Genomic DNA, 22,909 nt, shown 5'->3' with positions numbered 1-22,909 from the left:
ACAGAAAACCCCAACAAGCCAGCCCATCATGTTACATCATATCAATTTTTAAAACAAAATATGCCCCTTTTTTCTTAAAACATAAGCATAACTGCTTATGTGTATATGACACAATAATTAATGAATGTCTTTCTTACCTAAAAACAATTATGTTTATTGCTGTAAATGTATTTAAAATTCTCAAATTGAAACGTGGTGTTTTACCTACCACAAAGTAGACCTCCATTTACTGGGTTCTTATTTAATTAAGACCCTTGAATATTAACTGACCCCCGAGTTTCGCTTAGCCTCTTGCTAAGAGACAGAATGGAAGGGTACATAGTGCGTGATCTGTGCTCGGAAAACTCAGCACTCTAGATGGAGAAGTGGGCATATCCATAATTAGTAATCCTTTAGTAGGGAAAAATATGCCAGGAGGAAGAACTGTCAGGAGAAGGGGAGCAAGTGGAACATGGCACAGAAGCTTCCAGAGTAGTTTTGAGTGAGGTTTCCTCAAAACTTGGACATGGAGGAGGAGTATGCTTTGAGAAAAGCGGCAAAATTGGGCAGGGGTTCCATCTGTTTCCTCTCCGGATCATATTCCTCCCACCTTGCCTGCTGTGCTGCTGGCAATGACTGAATCTAGCTGAGTTCTAGCTCAGGTTCACTCTGTCAGGGAGGGACAGCATCACCAACTGTTCTGTCTCCAAGACTTTCCCTTGGCCTAGTTATGTTTCTCACACCGGCCTGCAATCTGAGCCTCCCCCTCCCCAGTGCATCCCGCAGGCTCTCCTTTCCCATCAGACACCGCGTCAAATACAACCGTCAGTCAGTACGTTGACCACTCAGTAGATGAGTGGTAAAAACTGAATGACATTCATCGGACTGCATTGTGAATGCTTCCTGCCTGCTCTTAAGGCTTCCTTTTTACCATTTCAATGCATTTCTCCAGCACGTCCTTTCATTCCCTCAAGCCTCTCGTGAAGAGGCTGTGGAGGCTCTCAGAAGACCCCCCCCCCCCGCCCCTGCCAGCTAACACAGGGAAAGAATCACTCTCCCTTCCCCATTCCATTTATGAAAGGTAATAGAAATGTTTGATATTTTCTTCATTAGAAAAGGCAAATAATTGCTTTCGTTTGTTAAGCCACAAGCAAGATAAAAGAAGTGGTACACATCATTTTTTTTTTCCTGCTGTCTCTGCTGGGCTTGCATACACCTGAAGAAGAGTGTTTTCTTTAACATAAAGTCAGTGAATAAAGAGACCTCTTAAAGAGGCAGTCCCAGAGAAAATGACACTTAAGTGAATACTTGATGGGTCTGAGGAAGTTACCAAGGTGAGGAGGTGGGTGAGAATATGATCCATGAAGGGGAAACATTGATCTAAAGGTTTAGGAGTCAGTGAGAGAATGGCATGCATAGCACACGCATGCATGCACGCACGTGTGTATGTGTGTACAGCCCTGTCCTCATTTACATATATATCCATGCTCTGGTGAGAAGGGATGAGTCTACAAAGGAGGTCAAAGGCCCCTCCTGGACAGCCATGAGCGTGAACAATGCTCTGTCTTCCCTTGCTGTGCTCGCTTATCTCCTTTCTATTCTTTGCCTCTCTCTTCCCCACCTTCTGTCCTCACTCCGTTTATAAAGACTGATGAGCTATACCACAGCTCTGGGGGCCGGTGAAATCTTGACACAGGATCTATAATACAGCAAATGCAGGAGACAAACGCTGGGAAGCTAACCATCGAGGTGTCAGCGAGGGTCACAAGTATTGGATGCTGTGAGGAACACTGTAAGAACAGAAATATGTGGTGCTAGCGAGTCTCAGGAATGAGTGGCAGCCCTGACTGGAAGCATTTGAACAATACTAAAATGATTCCAGCTCCTAATTCACAGCAAAAAACTATGAAGTCCCCCCCCTCCTGATTCCCAGTTGTCCTAAATCTTTCTGTTCCCTACAGGTTGATATCCCAACTTACTTTAAGCTAACCCAAGCCAAGGCGGCCTCACTGTGATGAATTTGGAGTTTTGAACACAGCTCTCCTGTGTTGTAGGTAATTGGCATTCAGGAAGGCAAAGTTTCCGGTAAGGGGGGATCCCACTCCATGCTTGAAAAAGCTAGAGTGGCCCAAGACAGAGACAAAAGGCAATGTCTTCGTTTGTTTGTTTCTTTTGTTCTCTGCGAAACAGTCTTAGCTGCCCTGGAACTAGCTCTTGTAGACCAGGATGGCCTTGAACTCATAAAGATCCACCTGCCTCTGTCTCCCCGAGTGCTGGAACTAAAGGCAAGGGTGCCACTACTGCCCAGACAACAAAAGGCAATCTTAACCTCCTTATGCATTAAATGGACAGTCTGCCCTGAACCACGACTCAGTACTTGCATATAAACTTGGCTAGGCTCTGTGCAGGAGTAAGGTTCTCTAACCTACAGGTGTCGTTGTTCTTTTCTGTTCTGATTTTTATACTTAGTGGTGAGACAAATTTACTGTCTGTAAGAACTGGCCAGAGTCAGTTTAGTGGTGGTGCACAACCTTTAATCCCAGCACTCAGGAGGCAGAGGCTGGAGGATCTCTGCGAGTTTGAGGCCAGCCTGGTCTGCAGAGCAAGTTCCAGGACAGGCTCCAAAGCTACACAGAGAAAACCTGACTCTTAAAAAGCAAGCAAGCAAACAAACAAACTAACAAAAAAAAATGTGGCCAGAGGCATCTTTCATTTGTGGATATCCAACTGACAGAGAAACAGTTATATTACTCATATACGTGTATCATCGGATGCTGTTTCCCAAAAGATTCACTGATACTGACAGTTTCATTTGTGGTTTCAGCATGGATCTGAAGAGAAGTCTCTTATTATAAATGCCAAAGGTGAACACACACAAGTTCTCTTGTCCGTGAGGCTAGTGCTATTTCCCATAGCTGTTAATTTTCTTCCTTGAACTCAGTGCATTATTTATAGCACATGAATGAACTACAGTCTCCTGGTCTGCAGGAACTATTAGGATATATTTGTAATCATATTTCCTAAGCATATGATTTTATCTGTATAAAATAAATTATAATAATTAATTATATTAATTGTTATTATTAATAATAATTTTTATTTGTATAAAATGCCTCTTGGCATTTTGCATTTCCTATCAGGGATTCATCAATTCATGCAACCTGGGAGAAAGGGCTTACCTGTGTTAGGAAATGCACTCCGTCCACTGGCAGATGAAATCCAATCCCCAAAGTTTTGATGATCACTAGGATATTTAGCAAGTTTTCCCTGAAGAAAATGATCAGAACTTTAAAGTAAAATACTTCAGTTGCATTTCTATGCATTTGTTATCTATAAAAATATATATGACAGAATCAATTTAGAATGTGATCATTTGCACATAGGACTAAACTCCTATTTTATTTACTTGTCATATACTAAGAATTTATGTTGATAGGATTTTGAGTGTTAATAGACATTATTCAATAAGAATTATATAATAATAAATGTCTTAAATACATTAATCACTTTGTTTAATCTGAGTCACTTATATAGCAATGAGACTGTATTAGGCATTGTTCTTATTACTATATATATGTTTGTTCTGAGACAAAGTCTTGGTCTGTAGTCACTGCTGAATTTGGAGTCCCTACCCTCTTACATTAACCTCCTGAACATTTGAATTACAGGTATGTACAACCACACCTGACAAGTACATAGGTTTTAAATTAGGATGCTAAGCATCCCTGATTGATTACAAAATCATTTTGAAAAGTAAGATTTGCCTTTAAATTTCTAATTTTAAATTCTATATCTGCCCTCTAAATAAGCCCTGGATGAAGCTAAATACATGGTACTTTCAAAGAAAAGATGAAGACAATGATGACGGAGGCTCCAGAGTTACCTCTTTAAAACCTGGTGAATAATTTGCAGGTGATTGGAATTGAGCCACTGAACACCACCAACAACCAATACTGTCCGGTCAGTATTCTCTAGGGGATGTGATCTGAAATCCAGAAAGGAAAAAACAACACGTTTGTTGCTTTAGAACAGATGGTAAACATTTTAACCAGATTGCCTCACATTTCAATGAACCATGTCTGGCTTCCTGATCACAAGGCTTCCTTGTCATTTGCAGCTCGTTTTCAGCCACATTAGCGGATATCTAAGCTTTTCAGCACATTTGATATACAGTGTGCAATTATGACTACACAATGGTGGCATTTTGCCATGCATAGTAGCGCCATTGTACCTTTGCAAGAGATGCTCAAGCGCTTTCTCAAATGTTGGTCTCAGGGAAGGGCTTATCCAGAACTGGGGGTAGTAGGAGTAGCTGATCAAAGTCTTCCCCCCGTTGACACCCGGATACAGTTTAGTGCCGTGCACCTTCTGCCACTCCTGCAGGGTTTCGTTCAGTCTCTCAATAAGATAGTACATCATTCCTCTGTTGGTGGAATCGCCAATGAAAAGAACCTGTAGAGAAAACATGTTTGTTGTCAAGTTGTGTGTTGACCTGGTATATAGTACAATGCACATAAAATCACACATCTAATTGAAAGATAACCCTTCAACCTTTAGAAACATCCTTAATCTTCCCCACCATAATCTCCCCCAAACTGTTCATTTATTACTTTCATATTGTTAGCAAGGATATCATCTCCTGTTCCACTAATTAGGGTGTGGAACGTCCTCTTCACTTTATTTTTAATCTTTCTCTCTCCCTTATATCCATCACTTTACTTACATTCATCTAATCAGGTAACACGTCTTACTGACCTAAAGATCCGTGGAATATTGCAGAACTCTAGGGATACTTAGGATAGTCAGTCTTTGTTCCATAGATCTGCAAACTGAGAACCCACCGAAGTAGTTCCATAGAAGATATGCCATTACTTAGTAAAGAAACATGGGACGGGGATTTTTCTGAACAATATATCACAACCCACTTTCTGCGGTCCAGTGGCATTTGTTTTCCAGTGAAGTCTGTCCCATGCCAGCACAGCCCAGCTTCAGCCTCAAAGCTGTGCTGTTGCAAACGCGCTATTCACATCTTCTTTCTTGCATTCCAATTCATTCAACATTATCTTATTTGCATGCTTAAAATTGTGCTCATTTACCATTCCCTACAGAGTCAGTTCTGAAGTATTTAGGTTCAGCTAACAGTTACTGAGATTTTATTGCCTAATAGACTCTGTTATGTGGAGATTGCCACAGATGGGCAATTTGAGACTTGGGAAGACTGGTGTCATAAATCTAGTCAGTGGTGAACACAAGACCCAAACCAGGTTCTCCGACTTCAAGTGCAGGCCCAGCTTCTCATCGCATCTCCTCGTATTAGAGGGACAGACTCGGGCTTCTCGGGGAACATGATTTGTGTTCTCCAACATCTGTTTTTCCCTTGTATTAATCCACCTGCCTGGAGAGTTCCTCCCTGTACAATCGCATCCGGCAGCCATTGGAACTGACATAAATGATATTTCCACCAAAGGTCTCCTCTAGTGCCCCAGCTACAGTGACTCACGCTGTGTTCTATGATTCCATTACGTTTTAGTTTCATTACAGATTTTATCAAAAGGCTACATGACGCCATGGCTACTTGCATCTGTGACCTTCCCCCCATATCGTATTAAGAAGTATTTGAAAAGATAAATTTTGAACTCTGTTTTCCCTCACAATACTGTACATACACGTGAAAGGTACTTAGTGAATTGAAAGTAATAGGGTCTTTCACCGTAGACAATTTCTTTGAATGCTTTCGACGAGGTTTAACTCATTCTTCAGTTTTTTTCTCTTTGAGATTTTTTTTTTCCCTTAGTGATGCATGTATTTCCCCTGTTAGAGAATTTAGTAAGAATCTGAAAAGGCTTATAATTCTCACAGTATACTATAGAATCCCCATGAGGGAGCCTAGAAAGCTACTCCAATTAGGCTTCAGATATGATACGGTTGTCACAAAGATGGTGGCTAAACAGAAGAAAATGGCAGACCCCTCACTAATGGGCCTGATTAAATTGCATTGGGGTGATAAGATTCTAGCACAATAAAATAGTGAAATAAATCAAATTGATCCTTGCAGGCTTTGCCTTTGATTTTACAGTCTAGATTTTAAGTTTTAAAAATGGTTTATTTTTAGTGACAGAGACTGAACCCTAGTCCTCACTCACGCTAGGCAAGCATTCTGTCACTGAACTGTCTCCAGTCCTTTTGTTACCTTCTCTTTTGAGACAGTATTTAAGTTGCCCAGGTTGTCCTTGAACTTGCTCCGTAGCCTAGACAGGTCTCGAGCTTGTGAACCTCTTGATTCAGGCTCACAAACAGCTGGGATTACAGCTATTTGTGGCACGTGGTTGAGGAGAATTCTTATTTTTCAAGAGGAAAACCCCTCAGGAAGTGGCAACCACTCATGTACTCCTGTGTTAGTTTACTGGGCCGTTTACCACAGACAGAGTGGCTTCAGAGACAGAAATTCATCTGTGTACATTGCTGGAAGCCAGAAACACACGTGCAAAGGGCCGGCAGGGCTGCTTCCTTCCGGGGGACTCTTCTGCTGGTCAACGGTGGTCTGCGCGGTCTTCCCATGGTCTTCCTCTGCGCATGCGTGTCCTAATTGACTACAAAGACTTTGATCACGCGGGGTTTGGTAGACCACCCGTCTGACCTCATTTTATCCCATTCGCCTCTCCAATGGCCTTATGTCTGAACTTTCTGGGTAGCTAGGAGTTAGAAGCTCAGCATAGGAATTTGATGGGGGTGATCCACATCCACCCAGGACACTAAGCTAAGAAGAATTAATATGGAACTTTTGTTGTTCCAATTTAAAATTTCAGTAAAGTCCAAACTGGCCTCTAACTCACAATCCTCCTGCCACATCCTTTCAAATGCCAGTTAAATATACTAAAGATTTCTCATTGCTTCTTTTCATTGACATAGTGAAGTTAGTACTCCCCAGGCAGTGAGCCTTATACTAGGTATTTCAAACCCTGGGTGTCTCTACTGTGGACTACAGGGAGATATGGAAGTTTAGAGAAGTCAAAGAAATTACTGATTACGAGAAGAACAGTGCCCACATATCTAGATTTTCAGTCTTTCCATGGGGTTATATCTAAAGCCAACCAAAGCACGTCAGAACCAAATTAGCCTTGTTTTAAAATTCCTAGGTACTGTTCTTTACTAACTAGATAATATTTTAAGTAAATACGGTTCATTTCCATATGTGTAAAATGGAGGAAATAACAGCACCAGAAGGCTTAGGTGAGATGTCAAGTACTTATTATTGGCGGTCTGAGAGTGTACTATGAATGTATGTTGTCATCAAAGTATGAGAAAGAAGGGCAGCATTTTTTGTTTCTTTGTTTGTTGAAACTCATTAGCACACAGATAAACATGGTCGAAGTTAGAAGTTTCAAAGCCTCAGCAGGCTTTCTTCATCACCATCAAGCCAGCCACAGTGTGCAGCAAGGCTGAAAAAGCAGAGCTCTGGCTGATGGAGTGAAAGAATGACACCCCGCCCCCACTCTGAGCACTCCCACCAGGGCAGCGGGGCTCCATAGTGGGTAGGTGGCCAGTGAGAGCCACATGTAGACTGGTAGATGGGCCTGCTCCATCACTAGCAAGCGAAATATTATTCTTTAATGTAGGCCCTAGATAGCTGTCAAGACACAGCCTGGGAAGAATCTTCTGGACGGTTAATTTATCCAAAGTTTTCCATTTATGAAAGACGGAAATGATAAAATCTAACTAAAATACCCAGCCATGATTTTAAGGTTGTTCTCTTGGTGAAAAAGCGTATCCAGAAGTAAGCTGGTGTTCTTAGTAAGGACGTATACCTGACTTCAAAATGTCAACTCACTCAGTGCACAAAGCACAATTAAACAGTATCACCTATCACATGGTTTTTCAGTCATGTGAGTCACACTCAATCTTTATGTGCTTTAGATAATTCAGTTTTGTTGAATTATTAAAGGAAATAAATGATTTATTTTGCAAGACAGCTTCTGTTTTAGAAGGCTTAAATCATCATAACAAATATCTGTGACTGTCTATTGAGCTGACAAATTGTCTCCTATGAAAACTTTTTCCCTACACTGGTATGCAAAGCTACTGGTTGGTGTAAGTAGTCAAGGAGGAAAAATTGTGATCATTAAACAATAATGCCGAGTAAGTAAGCATTTACAGCAATAATCAACTTTGGCAATACATTGCTAAAGTAACTAGCCACTGCCCCCCATATTAAAGAGAATTTAAAAACTCTATGACCTTATGGGGATCTATTAAACAAACCGTTTTATCTATTGCTAAGTACTGGGAAAGTAGGTCTTTTTCGGCCTTTATTCTTTTGCTATACTCTTTTAAAAAACTTTTTAAATTATTTGTTTTTACTTTCTGTGTATTGGTGTTTTGACTGTATATAGGTCTGTGTGAGGGTGCCAGATCCCTGGAACTGGGGCTTAAATAGTTGTGAGCGGCCATGTGAGTGCTGAAAATTGAACCTGGATACTCTGGAAGAGCAGTCAGTGTTCTAAACCACTGAGTCATCTCTCCAGCCCCATTCTTTTTTATATACTTTTAAGCCTGCAGTGACTTGAACATTTCTGTTGGGCACAAAAGTACGTCCACATTGGTCAAACAGATGAATGAAAACCATGTTTTGGTTGTGATCCAGCCTTTAATGACTAAGACATCTCTCCAGCCCTAAAGTTGTGTTGTGTTTTGATGACCCAGCCCCACTGCGAATTTGTGGAGCCTCAAGATGGAGAAGTAGGGTTCTCCTGACGTACCCTGTCTGTTAATGAGGCAAAGGGCAGCTCAGCTGGTCATATGCAGCTGAGACGAGAGAGATGGCTAATGAGATTTAGGTCATGATGAAAATCTCACTCAACAAAACATTTCTTTGTGAATTTTGATATGATTATAATAAAGGAATGTTGTCCAATTATGCATCTTAATTATATTGGCCATACACAGCCAAATTGCTGTTGGAAAATGAATGTGTTTTAAGCAACCCACTCTCACACAAAATTGGCAGGAAAAGAAAAACAATCAATTGTGTAATGGCAGGTAGTTTTGTTATGTCTTCCTTGGACAAAACGGTTTGACTCTGCATTCATTTCATCGGGCCTGTTGCTGGAGGAAGGCATAATGCGTAAGTCACCATTAACTGGGGATAATGAAGAGAGACACTCATGTCTTTTTATTCACCTCAGTTATTAAGACTGATAAGCAACAATGAATTGTATAATCTTCATGGAGTTCATGTGTTATTCAAGCAATATTATAAGTCAGTCACACTTCAAAATTTTAAGTACCTTATTGTCCAAGATCCTACATAACTCTAAAACACTAGTTAAAAACTTCCTGTTTACCAATGGAATAGAATTAAAGACCCAGTCATAATTCCATACACCTAAAGGCAGCGGATACTTTGACAAAGGAGACAAAATCTGCACTGTAGAAAAAAATAGCGTCTTCAGTGAATAGTGCTGGTCAAATTGGATATCAGCATGTAGAAGAAAAAAAATGTATGAAAATAGATCCATATCTATCACCCTTCACAAAATTCAACTCCGAAAGGATCAAGAACTTCAATAGAAGACCAGATACCCTGAACCTAATAGAAGAGAGTGTAGGGAATAGGCTTAGATGGATTGGTACAGAAAAAGAGTTTCTAGACAAATACTGATAACTCAGGTAGTAAGTACATTTAATAAATGGGAACTCCTCAAGTTACAAAGCTTCTGTGCAGCAAAGGAAGGACATTATCACCCAAGCAAAATGGAAGCCTACAGAATGGGGGAAAAAAATCATTACCAATTATATGTCTGTTGCAGGATAATTGTCTGTATTCTGCCAATCATGTTTTAAATAAATGCTGATTGGCCAGATAGGAAGTATAGGCAGGTCAACCAGACAGGAAATAGAGGCAGGGCAATGAGAACAGAAGTATTCTGGGAAGAAGGAAGCTCTTCCCATAGTCCTGCCCAGACCAGGAAAGAAGCAAGATGTAATCTGCCCAGTTGAGAAAGTTACCCAGCCATGTGGCTAACATAGATAAGAATAATGGGTTAATATACATTACAAGATCTAATAAGTAGGTCAAGCTGATGGGCCAATCAGTTTATAATCTTATGGAGATCTCTATGTGATTTTCTCTGGGACTAAACGGCTGGGGGACCAGGTGGGACAGAAACCCCAACAAGCAGCCCAGCCCTCATGTTACATATGTCTGCTAGAGGGTTAGTATCTAGAATATTTAAAGAAAACAACAACAAAATTGAAAACCAAAAACTGAACAGAAGGAAAACAAAAAACTTAGTTAACATTGGTGTATCAAACAAAACCGAATTTTCACAAACTGAAACCCAGATGATTGAGAAACGCTTAAAAATAAAAATCTTTCAACAACCTTAGTCATCCAGGAAGAGCAAATTAAAAGCACTTTGAGATTTTGTCTTACGCAACATGAAGATAAATAAAACAACATCACATGCATGTGAGGATTAGGATTCAGGGTCAGGGGAGCACTTTCGCGGGTGGGATTGCAAACTGGAAGAGCTGCTATGGAAGTCGGTGTAGAGGGAGGTTCCTCACAAACCTGAAGTTCAGTCTACCACAAGATCCTGTTATACCACCATTGGGCAGAAACCCAAAAGACTCTGCATCTTGCTGCAGTGATATTTGTTCATTCATGTTCATTGCTGCTGTATTCATAGTAGCTAGAAATTGGAACCGACATAGATGTCCATCAACCAATGAATGGATAATGAAAATGGGGTATATGTACACAGTGGAAAATTATTCAGCTGTTAAGAACAATGAAATTGATCTCTATAACCTCTATAACAGAGGTTAGGTAGCTAGAAAGAGACTAGGGATCTTCCGAGGAGAAGAACTTGAGTATAATGCTGTAAAGAGAGGGAGGGGAAGCTGGAATAGGTAGATTAAGTGGGGAGAAAAATGGGGGGGAGGGCAAAGGGAGAATATGGGGAGGGACAACGAATATTAAAGGCCTTTTCTATTTAACAGCCATGGTTAAGAATTCTCTTTCAATACTGATTTTTCTGTTTCCCTTTATTTTTACTATAATTTTATTTATTGAGATTTTAATATAATTATACCATGTCCCCCTTCTCATTCCTTCTTCCAAACTGCCCCAGGTTACCTCTTTTCAAGTTCATGGCCTTTTTTCTTTGATTGTTGTAATGTATATACATACATAACATAACATATATATGTGTATATATGTGGATATATAGAATATATATTCTATGTGTGTATATACATACACACAAACACACACGTATATATGTAGAATGTTGTGTGATCATATGTGTTTGCAAAGTGACCATTTGGTATTGGATAAGCAATTGGCACGCTCTTGCTTATCATTCTAAAGGAGGGACGCAGTCATTAGTCCTACCCCCCTAAGTAGCTGTGCCTGTGACATCTGCTTCTTTCTCGGAATTGCACTTTTCTTTCAGACGTTTTCCTACTGGTTTGAACTCTGAACTATTTTCAACTGACAATCAAAATAAGCTTGCTTAACTCGTTTGTTGTTTCTTTTTCTCCACCTGTAAATTCGTCATCCTTCTAAACTTCTTCACATGGTGAACACAGAGGTCTGCTGATCCATGCCTGTCAAAGCTCTACTCAGAGTTTACAGGGAGGCAAGGATTCACTTGGAGAAATATAATTATGATTAACATCCTAGTTTCTTCCATTGAGTTTACTTTTCTTCAACATAATTATTAATACACATCACAAAACAAGCACACACAAACACAGGTGAAATAGCCACTTGGCTAAAATTAGTTTAAAGTCAAGTTTAATAGGAGTCCCCTCTCTTACCCCCGACACTCTCTGTACACTCACATTTGTACCGAAATGGATTTTTAAGATGTTTTGCCTCTTGTCCCCTCTCCCCTTGAGAGGTCATTCTGTGCTTCTTCTACTCAACATTGCTGGAATGAAGGAAAGTGACCGAACTGTGAGGTGTAGGGAGAGTTGCTCTGATGACCCAGATGTGAGGTGTAGGAGGTGCAGCTCTGCTTGTTTGCACCGAGTGTGTCTCCGGGGCAAAGTTTCAGCGATGTGAGCTGCTTTTCAAATCTCAGCTGATTTGTGTCTTGTTCCTTCTCTCCAGGTAGGCTTGCTTTTCCAAGTATGGTCTTGGCATTTACTAGTGTGAACAGTAGGGAAATCGTAGCAACACAAGGAGATTTGATGAAGCTGCTTGGAGAACCTACGGGGAACTGAAGGTTTCTTGAGGCTCTAATTATCTGATAATTCTCAGCGTCCTACTCAAATCCTGTTACCATTATATCTGACTCATTGGAGAAAGAAAGCTCAATGTAGCATGCTCAATGTAACAAACTGAGGTTTGCCAGAATTAGGACTCAGCAGTCTGCTTTTCTTGTAATAAAGTGTGTTCAACGCCCCCCCCCCCCCTCATCCCACCCCAGACCAGGTTTCTCTATAGCTTTGGAGCCTGTCCTGGAACTAGCTCTTGTAGACCAGGCTGGCCCTGAACTCAGAGAGATCCACCTGATCCTGCCCCCCCGCCCCCCTGCTCAAACTCTTCCTTAAAGCAATAGTTAAAATGCTGGATTTTCATTGTTAAGGATGTGAGGTTTTCATATGAGTTAAGTCTTCAGGTTGGTAAGAGCAGTAGGGGCACTCTTTGGTAAGGTCTCACTTACACATGATGTACACTGCAGGTAACTGAAGCACACGTAAGCATGGGCACCGACACACCTCTGTCCTCCCCTGCACAGTCCTGCCTCGTTGTCAGCATGCCCTCAGCAGGAGGGAAGCAAGAGACCTCCGGGTTTGAACGACAGGGGTCTCACAGCAGATGCTCTTGGGGAAAATGGATACGCCTAACTGTTTCCAACTCAATTGAGCTATGTCAAGCTAACAGACAGCTAGAGGGCCTTGAATATAAACATTTTCTTCCTATCTGCCTCTTCTCTGGCAACCTTGCCAGACCACCCCAGTCTGGATCTTCTCCCTGCTGTTGCAGTGATCGTGTTTCATCCCATTGAACACTTCTCTGAATGGTCCTCACCCTTGAAATCCAGCTCTTCGAGGGATCAGGTTATATTCTGCTGGGGCAGATTTGTGGCTCAGCAAACGTTAGACGAATGAATGTGACGTCACACAGTCAGACTTTTGCAATTGATCTTTGGGACTCAGCCCTGCGGTAGCACTTTCAGGCAGAATGGACAGTTCAATATTTCTCAGACAGGCAGCAGAATTAATAGACAAGCTCGATGAATACAACCCACGTCATCAGGTGGAATCAGAGCTAGGCTCACATTTCCTGAATGACATTCTGGGGATCACACCATCTTATTTCTGTCTTCTAACCTTATACATATGTGAAGCTATTGTCTGAATAGCATTGGTAACATAATATTTAGCATTGCTATAACCTTCTTGACTATTTAATATGTTAGGAAGAGAGTCAAACAGGCAGAATTTCACGTATTTTAAAAAATAAAATATATTTTCCTATTTTGTATGTATGTAGTGTAAATGCGGATGTGTGTTTGGTGTGTGTGCACATGTATATATGTGTAGAATATGATGTCCGATTTCTATTCAAGAGAGTTGATGTGTCTTCACTGTATTCTGTCTTCACTCTTATCTGTTTCTTATGTCCAGAAATTTCCCATGTACATAAGCAGGTTTGTATGTATGTATTAGTTTTTATTATGATGGGATTGCTTGATATATGATTTATATTGGCTTACATTGTCTCTCAAGGTTGCATTTTGAAATAGAACAACCTTTGTCTCCCTGGCACTCATATCCTTTGTTCCTGTCCCCATACCACGATGAGGTGGCTTTTCTGACTCTATTATTCTTTGCTAAAAACAGAGAGCACTTAGTGTTGTATATAAACTAAATCAACATTCTGGTAAGCAAACTAGAGTCTGTAGAGCAATGCCATTGTGGGGGCCAGTGCGAGTCCCTGAGTGTGCTGATCAGCACAACCCAAGACTAAGAGAGGCACTATGGTCAGTCCTCTGCACAGCCCTCTGCACAGAAGTGGACTTCTGCCCACGTACATCACCTGTCTGTACACATTGGTTCTCAGGTGTTAGAACAACATACCTTTCCTAATAACAGGAAAGAAAATGTCCCCTTTTCATGATGCCCTACAGCGTTGCTAATAACCAGCTTCATAATCAGTAGAGACAATATTATGGGCTCTTTATCATTTTACAAATGAAGGAAATGAGCCCGAGAAAAAGCCACGTAATTCTACAGTGTATTTGCATTTATTGCTTTTCAGGACAATAACCTGTGACATCTTCTTGGAATTGTGCCCAGTTCTCTGGATTCTGAGGTTAGAATGGAATTCTGGGTATAGGGCTGTCTGGTGCGACAAATGCGATGTTCACTGCTAGCCTGCTTCAGTTCTGAGATGTGGAGGGGACATGGACCAAATTGGTGCATACAGACGCAGTCACAGGGGCTCATAAATTTTGCCAGTGAACTCCATCTCTGAAAATAGTAATTTTCTAAAGTAGACAACATTGTTAATATCTGCCTCATAGAGTCATGAGTAAGAATAGTTTCATTTGTTCACTTAATCAATAAATAATGATTGATTGATTAATTGATTGATGATATAGGGGATTAAAACCAGGGCCATAGCATATTTTAAGTTCATATCATTGAGCTCAACCCATAGTTCTACTAATATTCATTAAACGATTATTGTGTATCACAACCTGCATGCATCAGTGAGGCTATTGTAGTGAATCAAATGTACCTCTAACCCTTATGGAAGCCTAAAGCCTGGGGGTTGAACAGTTCCTTACACAGAAAAAAAGCTCAGTTAATATTGTTGATAGGTTTCCAAAGCATTACTTTCTTACTCTCTCTTTAAAATTTAACCAAGACCACCTCTCAATGATTGGCTATGTTCTCAGTCTTACACATCGTTATACTTCTGTGGAAGTGAAGAACAGATCTATCTTCCTGCCCTGGACCTCCCCCGCTCACATTCTTCTTAAGCTAAATGCTAACAGAAAATTTGCCATGCATTCCATACTACGCTGCTTTAAAAATCAGCCTTTGAAATTGGCCTGCCCATATGTGAGAGCTTACACATGGTACATAAGGATAAGTCCACCTGATAAAGAGCACTTTGAAAATCTGGTTAAGATTACTTACTTGATGTCACCCAAGCATCTCAGTCTATGTGCCAATTTCGCATGTCTGAGAGTTCTGCCAGGCTCTGCCTAGTCAGAGCATGCCTAGCAAGAAGAAACTGCATGTCCAAGAAATCAGCTTAGGAGCCTCAATAGAGGGAGTGCCAGCCTGGTGAGGTCCACGTGAGACCTGCCCAGGAATGTGAAGAAAGGTTAGCAAGGTTAGAGGGTAAACACGGCATCACACACTTAGTAAGTTCTAGAAGTGAGTCTTGCATGCAGGAGCATTTGGCTTCTTGTACTGAGCTGCAGATGTCTGTTTGAACAGTGGTGTCTGCAAGAGCTACAGCCATGAGGCTGGCTGCTCCAATCGGTGCTGGAAAAACAGCAAGGAACTGGGTCAGCACAGCACATGACTTTAATATCTTCCATCTGCCAGATAAACTAATTTGGAGAAAAAGTGGACATGTGAGCAAGAATTATTAAAGTGTTTTTGTGATAACATCTACACATGATTCAAAAAGCCGAGCGACAGAGAGTTAGTGTTCCTCTCACTGCAAGAGGGCGGAAGCTGCTCTAGCACATGCAATTATCTGACTTTGGTGCTGCAGATGGCAAGAATTCCAGGCTTCCCCGATGAACGCAGGACCTACCTTCCTTCCTCGCAGGCACTGCTGAAGTTCTGGCTTGGTTAGGATGTCATGTAGGCAGTTGTGTGGCTGCCAGGTAATTTCTCTCCAGTCACAGGTCCTGTTGTCTGAACAACTGAGGCAAGGCACGATCCACTGGCCTGGAATACACAGCAAGACTCGATTTGGCTTGGTTTCTGCTGGTGAAATTACACTTTGCCAACACAGGCGTCAACGTCCCGCAACTACAGAAGTCAATGTGAGAAGCCGTTCTCATCGAATAAATCCAGTGGGGAAATGTCTCGTCTCCTGTCAGTCAAGCAGGAGAGGACAGCGTGCTGTGAAGTAACAGTTCGTGCTGAAGTCCGGAGTGAGTTCTGTCCCATCAAACTACGGAAGTACAAAGGAAACGGGGGACTGTGCATTACTCAACCATTAACTTGCTTTGGAAATCTCACAGGACTAATGTCGACTGGGAGTCCCCGAGTTGCAAGTGGGCCTCGAACATTAATCAACCTGACACGGGACCAGTTTACCAGTACAATAAGGGGCAACTTCCCTGTGCGCAAGAAGTTTTAAATGGAAGAGAGATGCATCAGTATTTTGACAATTTATAATTTTTAAGACTGGTTATTATTCCTTCGTTAGATTGATGGCACTTTGGGTGTGATTATTTTCATTTTTTGCAGCTGCGCCCTCTGTTTCCTCAAAAGTGTGGATGAGCTGAGTGGTGTGTGAGGAAGCGGTGTGAGGATGCAACGGGACAACGTATTGAAATTAGAGCATGGTAATCATCTACCTGTCGCTGTTGGCAGAGTGTTTCTGATTTTGAATTAATAAAGAATTTTTTTACACCCCTATTTGCTTGTTTTGTGGGGGTTGCACTGCAGGTGGAGGCTGCCAGCAACTTTTGGGAGCTGGTTCTTTCTTCCCACCGTGTTGAGGCAATGGGGTCTCATTTGTCTCTTATGTGCACCACTGTATTGCTTTCTCCAGGACAGTTAGTCTGGAAGCTTCTGGAAGATTCTCCTGTCTCCACCTCTCATCTTTCCATAGGAGTTCCGGAGTTACAGCCCTGCAGCGTCCGACCAGGCTTTTTACATAGGTTCCAGGGACTGAACTCGGGTCGTTAGACCATGCATCTTGTGCCTGTACCTGCCGAGCCATCTATCTCTCCAGCCTCAGGACAAATTTTAAATAAAACTCTCTACCTTTTCCGAGTCTGATTTGTGGGGCTGTTTGCAAAGTCTCTGGTGTGCTATGGATTGCAGTGGAGAGATTTTCAACCTTCAGGACATGAATATAGTACCTATTATATTCACGACCACAGGGGTGTCAGAATTGTGTATGCGGGTGTTGGTGCGTGTCGGAACGGTTGTAAATAATAAACTACAAAGTGAAATACAGTGTGGGGCCTTTATAGATCTGCCACGGAAAGGGGGAAAAGCATCAGCATATTAAGAGGAAGAAGCTGGCAGGGGAAAAAAATAAAAGGAAAAGGACAAGAGGAAATTGTGAATTACAAGAAAGGAGAGGAATGTACATGAGAGTGACTTTAGCAGGATGAGAGTATGAACTGAAGCGGGAACACGCCACTCAATTTTCCTGAAATGCAGGCATATACGCCCTTCTCGACATACATTTTTCCTTCCCTTTGCTTTAAAATGTAAAAGAAAATCAGAAAATGCCTTATCCAGTGTCTACGCACAAGTATTTTCAGCGTTAGGAAGGCTCACCATCACTATTTCCTCCTTGGCAGACCATTTTTTTTTTTTTTAAGTGTACTGTTATAACTTTAGGCATCAAGGACGGATCCTGGTGAGGTATTAGGTGCTACAACATTAAAATGTCACAGGAATATAAAAATAGCTTTGACATGCCAGCCGTGTTTAAGGGGTTTAACACATTAACTTATTTACCCCTCAGAACTATCTTGCCACCTCTCCAACTGGAATTAAGGAAGGTGAGTAATCTGTTGATTTCCATTGAGAAGGCAGTGGAAAAAGAATCTGAGTGGAGCAATTGGGGCCCACACTTTTAATTATAAACCTAAATCTAAGAAAAAAACATTGATATTCAGATTCCAAGGTTACCATTTATGCATTAGAGATCATAACAGTATTCAATTGGTACTGCAAAATTGAGTAAAAATGTCTGTGATGGTGAACTAACTCAGGCTGTGGAGACGCACAGGTCCTCAGGCTCCGCATCTTCCCATTACTGTGTGGAACTCAATGTTGATTGCAAATCTGACCCAGAAAGCTTTTAAAATCCTTATGCCTAGGGTACACACTGGTGCAACATTAACTATGAGATTTAACCATCTATTTTAAAATATTTTCAGATGGTTCTACAGTAAAGCCAAGGTTACAGCTCACTGTTTCCTTTGGACAAATGACTTGATATTTTTTATGATTAAATTTACTACTTTATAAGGAAAGTATGTGTGCACCTGCCATGGTGCCTGGCGCATAGCAGCCCATCAATAGATTTTGGTCCTGTGTCTTAACCACAAGTATGCCATGGTGGTTCATCAGAAAGTGAAAATAGAGCTTTCTGGAAAGTTCACTGGATGGACTTTCCTGAGAGATGAGTTTCAGAAACATTGAAAGCATAGTATTTTAGTGAACCGTGAAGGGATGAGTCTGTCAGGAGTGAGGCAGACTGACTGACCTCTGCATAGACTGCACACACAGAGAAAGCCGCGTGGAGGTTGACGCCACAGGTTGCGGATGGAGACAGGGAGGATAGAACTATTGCTCAAAGGTGAGGGGGGCACAGAAAGTTTTAAATGGCAAAGGGATGAGATTTGTCTCCTGAGGGTGTGCAGATTCACCTGGGAAGAAGTTGAAAGGGAACTCAGAGCTGGTCTCTACCACACTCTTGTTTCACAAATGCAGTAAATGAAAGCATCAAGAAGTAAGGAGAGTGAAATGAGTTTAATCCCAGAGCTGGACCATAATCAGGGATCTCCAGTTTGTTGATTCTGATATCACGTTGGGCCACTTTAGTACAGATCACCAGTTGACAATGACATACGGTCCAATAGTTCTTTTGGGAAAACCTCATTATCTGATTTTCTTAATGGCTTTTTTTCTTTAAGTTCTAAAAAATTTAATTTAGGGGTTGGAGAGATGGCTCAGTGGTTAAGAGCACTGGCTCTTCTTGAAGAGAACTCGGGTTCAGTTCCCAGCATCTCCATATGGTCTACAGGCATCTGTAACTCCAGCTCCTGGTCTCCACAGACACCAGGTATGTACACGGCACACATCCATGTAGGCAAAACACTTAATCACGTACAATGAAATAATTAATTTTTCTGAGTTGAAGTTATTCAGTGGCTGTGCGTGTTGGCAAAGACAGTGCTTGATAGTTTTCTGAAAGAATGATGGTATGTTAGGGAAGTGTCTTATTTCTCCTTTTATTTTTAATCAGTCCCCTGTAATTCAAAGAGTGTCATGTATTCAGAACACTTTCGGTTCTTCAACCTTGCTGATAGCTAACTGTCCACAAACTAAGGCTCTCCACGGCTACTTCTGCTGTGAAGAAAAGGTGGTGAGGTTGAGTGGCAGAAAGCAGTCGGACACGGCTGCGATGAAGCCTTACACACATTGGAAAAGGCTTGATTTGGTACCTGCAAACTTGGCCTCCATGTCACGAAGGATTACATATTTATGCAGCCATGACTATTTCTATTTTTAATCAGCTAGCAATGCCTTTATTTACTGTGAGTGGAAGTAGCCATCTGTACAACATCTGTGAGGCTGGGGTTCTAGGCACCTTAGATGATACCGGCTCTTACCTAAAACTGTCAAAAGGAGGAGGGACATGAACCCTAGGCTATGTATGTAAACACTGAATGAATCCAAGCTACAACTTTTGCAATGAAGTATGATACGTATCGTACATACATCCTGAGGAACAAAGCTGCCCTTTTGAAAAGTTGTCTTCTTTGTACTTTGAGCTCCGTGCTGACTGCAGATGAGATTTCAGTCACTTAAGTGGATCATGTTTTTCTCTTTCAGAACCACAATGGACATGGAAATACCAAAACAAATTTTGTTGTATAGTCTCATAAAATAAAGATTTTTTTTAGTGAATAAGAAGCCTGCATTATAAATGTTAGAAGTACTAGAGTTCTGTCCCACTTTATTCTAAAAATGAGCTGTAGAGAAATCTTTTCATTGTTTATATAAGATGATTTGAACTTTTTTATTTAGTGATTATTGTATACATACTTCCTTTCTCTAATTTAGAAATATTACTTTTATTTTATTGGACAATTATCTTATTTACAAGAGAATGGAAATCACTTAAGGAATAAAAAAGAAATACAGTATTTCAAAGATCTTCAAATTAATGTAATCGATAAAAGACAGTTTGACACTATTATATTACAGGTAAAAAGAATGGATCCAGTTTTGCAATTGTAGCACACTATTAAAATAGCTTTGTGGGCCAGGGAATGTTCAGCTAAACACATAACTGCTAAGTAGATTTTGTTCCAGCATCATCTACCATGACAACTTCTCCCTTCACACCGAGGAAGTCCTGTTATGAAAGACGAAATTATCTCTGGGAATACACAGTACCATCTAGAAAAATATTGTCTAGAAAAATTTGCCAGTATTTTAGAGTCTCTCTGTCTCTCTCCCTCTGCCTATCCTCCTGATTGCGTAATAGATTTCTGTGGAAGGAGGAAAGGTTTAAATTTTGGTTTAGTTCAGTAAACCATTTTTTTTCTTTACTCTCTATTAGACATTGGAAGACATGTACGGACAATTTATGCTCCCGAGAGATCTAATCTCGAGAAGCTATCATAAGAACACACTGCTCATGTGCCCTTGACGTCTTAGCATATACACACTGCAAGATACGCAGATACTCCTATGCTTATATATTGTGTCCTTCGTAAACCATGAGAATAAAAATGATTAGAGACAGAGCAGATGCACATATATTTTCGTCTCTGTTAGCTTCATTGCCAGGACTGCTCAGTGCTGTTCCCTCCTCTTCCTGGTGTAGATCATACCATTCTGGAGACCACTGGTCTCAGGCACACACGAAAGAGCATACATTCGGAAGAGCGGGAAGTAGGCCCCGTGCTACTACCATGCTTGGATTGCTCTGGGAACGTAGAGGAGCTACCCTGGCAATGTACTGGAGAGAGGCTGGCTAGAGAGGAGGGCGTGGCATGCGATGATGGGAAATGTCAGGAAAGCATGTGGAGGCAGTAAAACAGATCGGTGAAGAGCTGGAAATCCCAAAGCAGAATTATCAGCGTAAAGTGAGTGGAGGAGAGGAAGAGGTGGGCGGAGACTCCAGGAAGGAAGTTGGGCAATTTCAGGCTGTAAAGCATAGCAGTCCTTGTGGAGGCCTTCTCTAATGTGGGGGTCTAGCAGTGTACCAAATCCAGTCCATACAATTAAGTATCAAAAGGCTGTTTCTCCGGGACGCCCTCCCGCACCCGGAAGTTCAAACAGATGTTCCAGGGTCCAGCTGACATGACTGCGTACTTCCCAGGCTAGAACACACTGTGCCCCCTGAGCAGCCAGTGTCATGGACTTAGCGTGAAAGAGCTTTTGACTCGGCTGTTGTACAACCGCGTAGAATTAAGTTGTTTTATGATTGTCATAAATTGTCAACTGATCAAAACAATACTGAACTGGACACATAGGTGTCTTCTTTGAAGGTTGAATCTGCGTCTCCTTCAGCAGTCAGACACAGATCACGGCGTCTGACCCTACTTAATAGGCCAGTCCCTCCCTGACTGGAGTTTATTATATAGAACACATGTCCAAGAATGGGACATACCCACGTCTGCTAACTGCATGCCAAATTGCAATTTGCCCTGCCCATTTGGGAAACACATTCCCCGTTCCAGCAGCCGCGTGAAGTTCACGGCAAGGCTGGAGCAGCTGTGTGGGCTCTCTCGGGCCTTTCTGAGGAGCGGAATCCTGGGGTCAGGATGGAGCAGTAACCAGGGCAGTTGAAGAACACATGCCCTGCGTCTTAATCTCAGTGCCAACTTAGCTCCTGCTGGAAGACTGAGAGGAGGAAGACGTAGAGAGTGGAGTCACCGAAGTGTCTCATGGCAGATCTGCCCATGGCTCAGGCAAGATTTAACGCTGCAACCTGAGTCTGATATCCTCGTTTCCCTCTCTGTATGAATGCTCAAAATACGAGGGATATTTGTGGCCATTCCCAATCACTTTTCTACAATGAGGAGAAGTTCTTTAAAACTGGAGATTTATTTTCCATCCACCATATGTAAATTACGAATAGCTTACCCAAGTATGTCGTGACTTGCTGTAACACAAAAAAGGGGGACTGGGGATATTCATGGATCAAGGTGCTTGCTTCTGGGCCAGGAGACCTGAGTTTGTTCCCAGAAATTGACATGATAGCAGGATAGGAAGGAGAGAAGTGCCTCCTGCAGGCTGTCCTCTGATCCTCTTATGCACGCTTCGGCACACACACACACACACACACACACACACACACGATAATGTAATAAAAAAATACAGTGAACAAAAGCCAGCTTCCTGCCCTCATGAAACTAATATTTTGGGAAGAATGACACTCAGCAATGAATTACAGACTTAACTGAATCATAGAGATTGTGGTGAAAGAGAAGCACAGAGTTAGGAAATGAGTTAGAGGCTAGGAGAAGGCTCCTAGCAGATTGACCTCTGACCTGCAATTTCTAGATGGCTATGGGTTAGGAAGGAAGCATGCAAAGAGTTTGATTAATCAAGGGGTTCACATATAAAAACAGCACATTGACGTTTATAATATGCCTTGCTGTTTATGTGGGTTGAAAAGGAAAGTCTTTGTTTAACACAAGGGTAGACTAATTCAGCATGTGCTTGTCTACTAAGGGATTTATTTTGGAGGAAGGATCTCCATGTAATCACCTTTAGTGTCTCCAGATATGCAACTCTCTATTTTAGGCTGTGAAATGGCTTCGATGTAGTCTGAAGAAATAGGCTGCAACCCACAGGCTTCTTCCGGATTCATCAATAAGCCACAGTCCTGCATTAAAATGAAAAAGAGATTAGCTATCAGATCATTAACGGATCCCATGGTAAGAAACATAAACAGTAAGATACAAGGCTGAGTCCTGGAACTTACTAGCTGGCCAGTGTAGCCTACTTGGTG

At 41.6% G+C, this 22,909-nt stretch overlaps 1 protein-coding gene across 1 annotated transcript in view; it reads right to left on the bottom strand.

Annotated features, from left to right (window-relative positions):
- Window positions 1-22,909, bottom strand: part of Cped1 (cadherin like and PC-esterase domain containing 1) — a 284,218-nt gene that overhangs the window by 21,704 nt on the left and 239,605 nt on the right. Inside the window, exons 16-20 of the mRNA XM_048450954.3 lie at window positions 22,666-22,783; window positions 15,773-15,909; window positions 4,211-4,431; window positions 3,863-3,964; window positions 3,159-3,246 (exon numbers count right to left, since the gene is read on the bottom strand). Of these exons, the coding sequence (XP_048306911.3) occupies window positions 3,159-3,246; window positions 3,863-3,964; window positions 4,211-4,431; window positions 15,773-15,909; window positions 22,666-22,783 (666 nt within the window). The remainder of the gene's footprint in view (window positions 1-3,158; window positions 3,247-3,862; window positions 3,965-4,210; window positions 4,432-15,772; window positions 15,910-22,665; window positions 22,784-22,909) is intronic.

Source organism: Myodes glareolus, chromosome 25 (genome assembly GCF_982192425.1).
Source record: "Myodes glareolus chromosome 25, mMyoGla1.1, whole genome shotgun sequence".
Taxonomy (NCBI): Eukaryota; Metazoa; Chordata; class Mammalia; order Rodentia; family Cricetidae; genus Myodes; species Myodes glareolus.
Note: the sequence above shows the minus strand (reverse complement) of the source record. Positions and strands in the feature narration are given on the sequence as shown.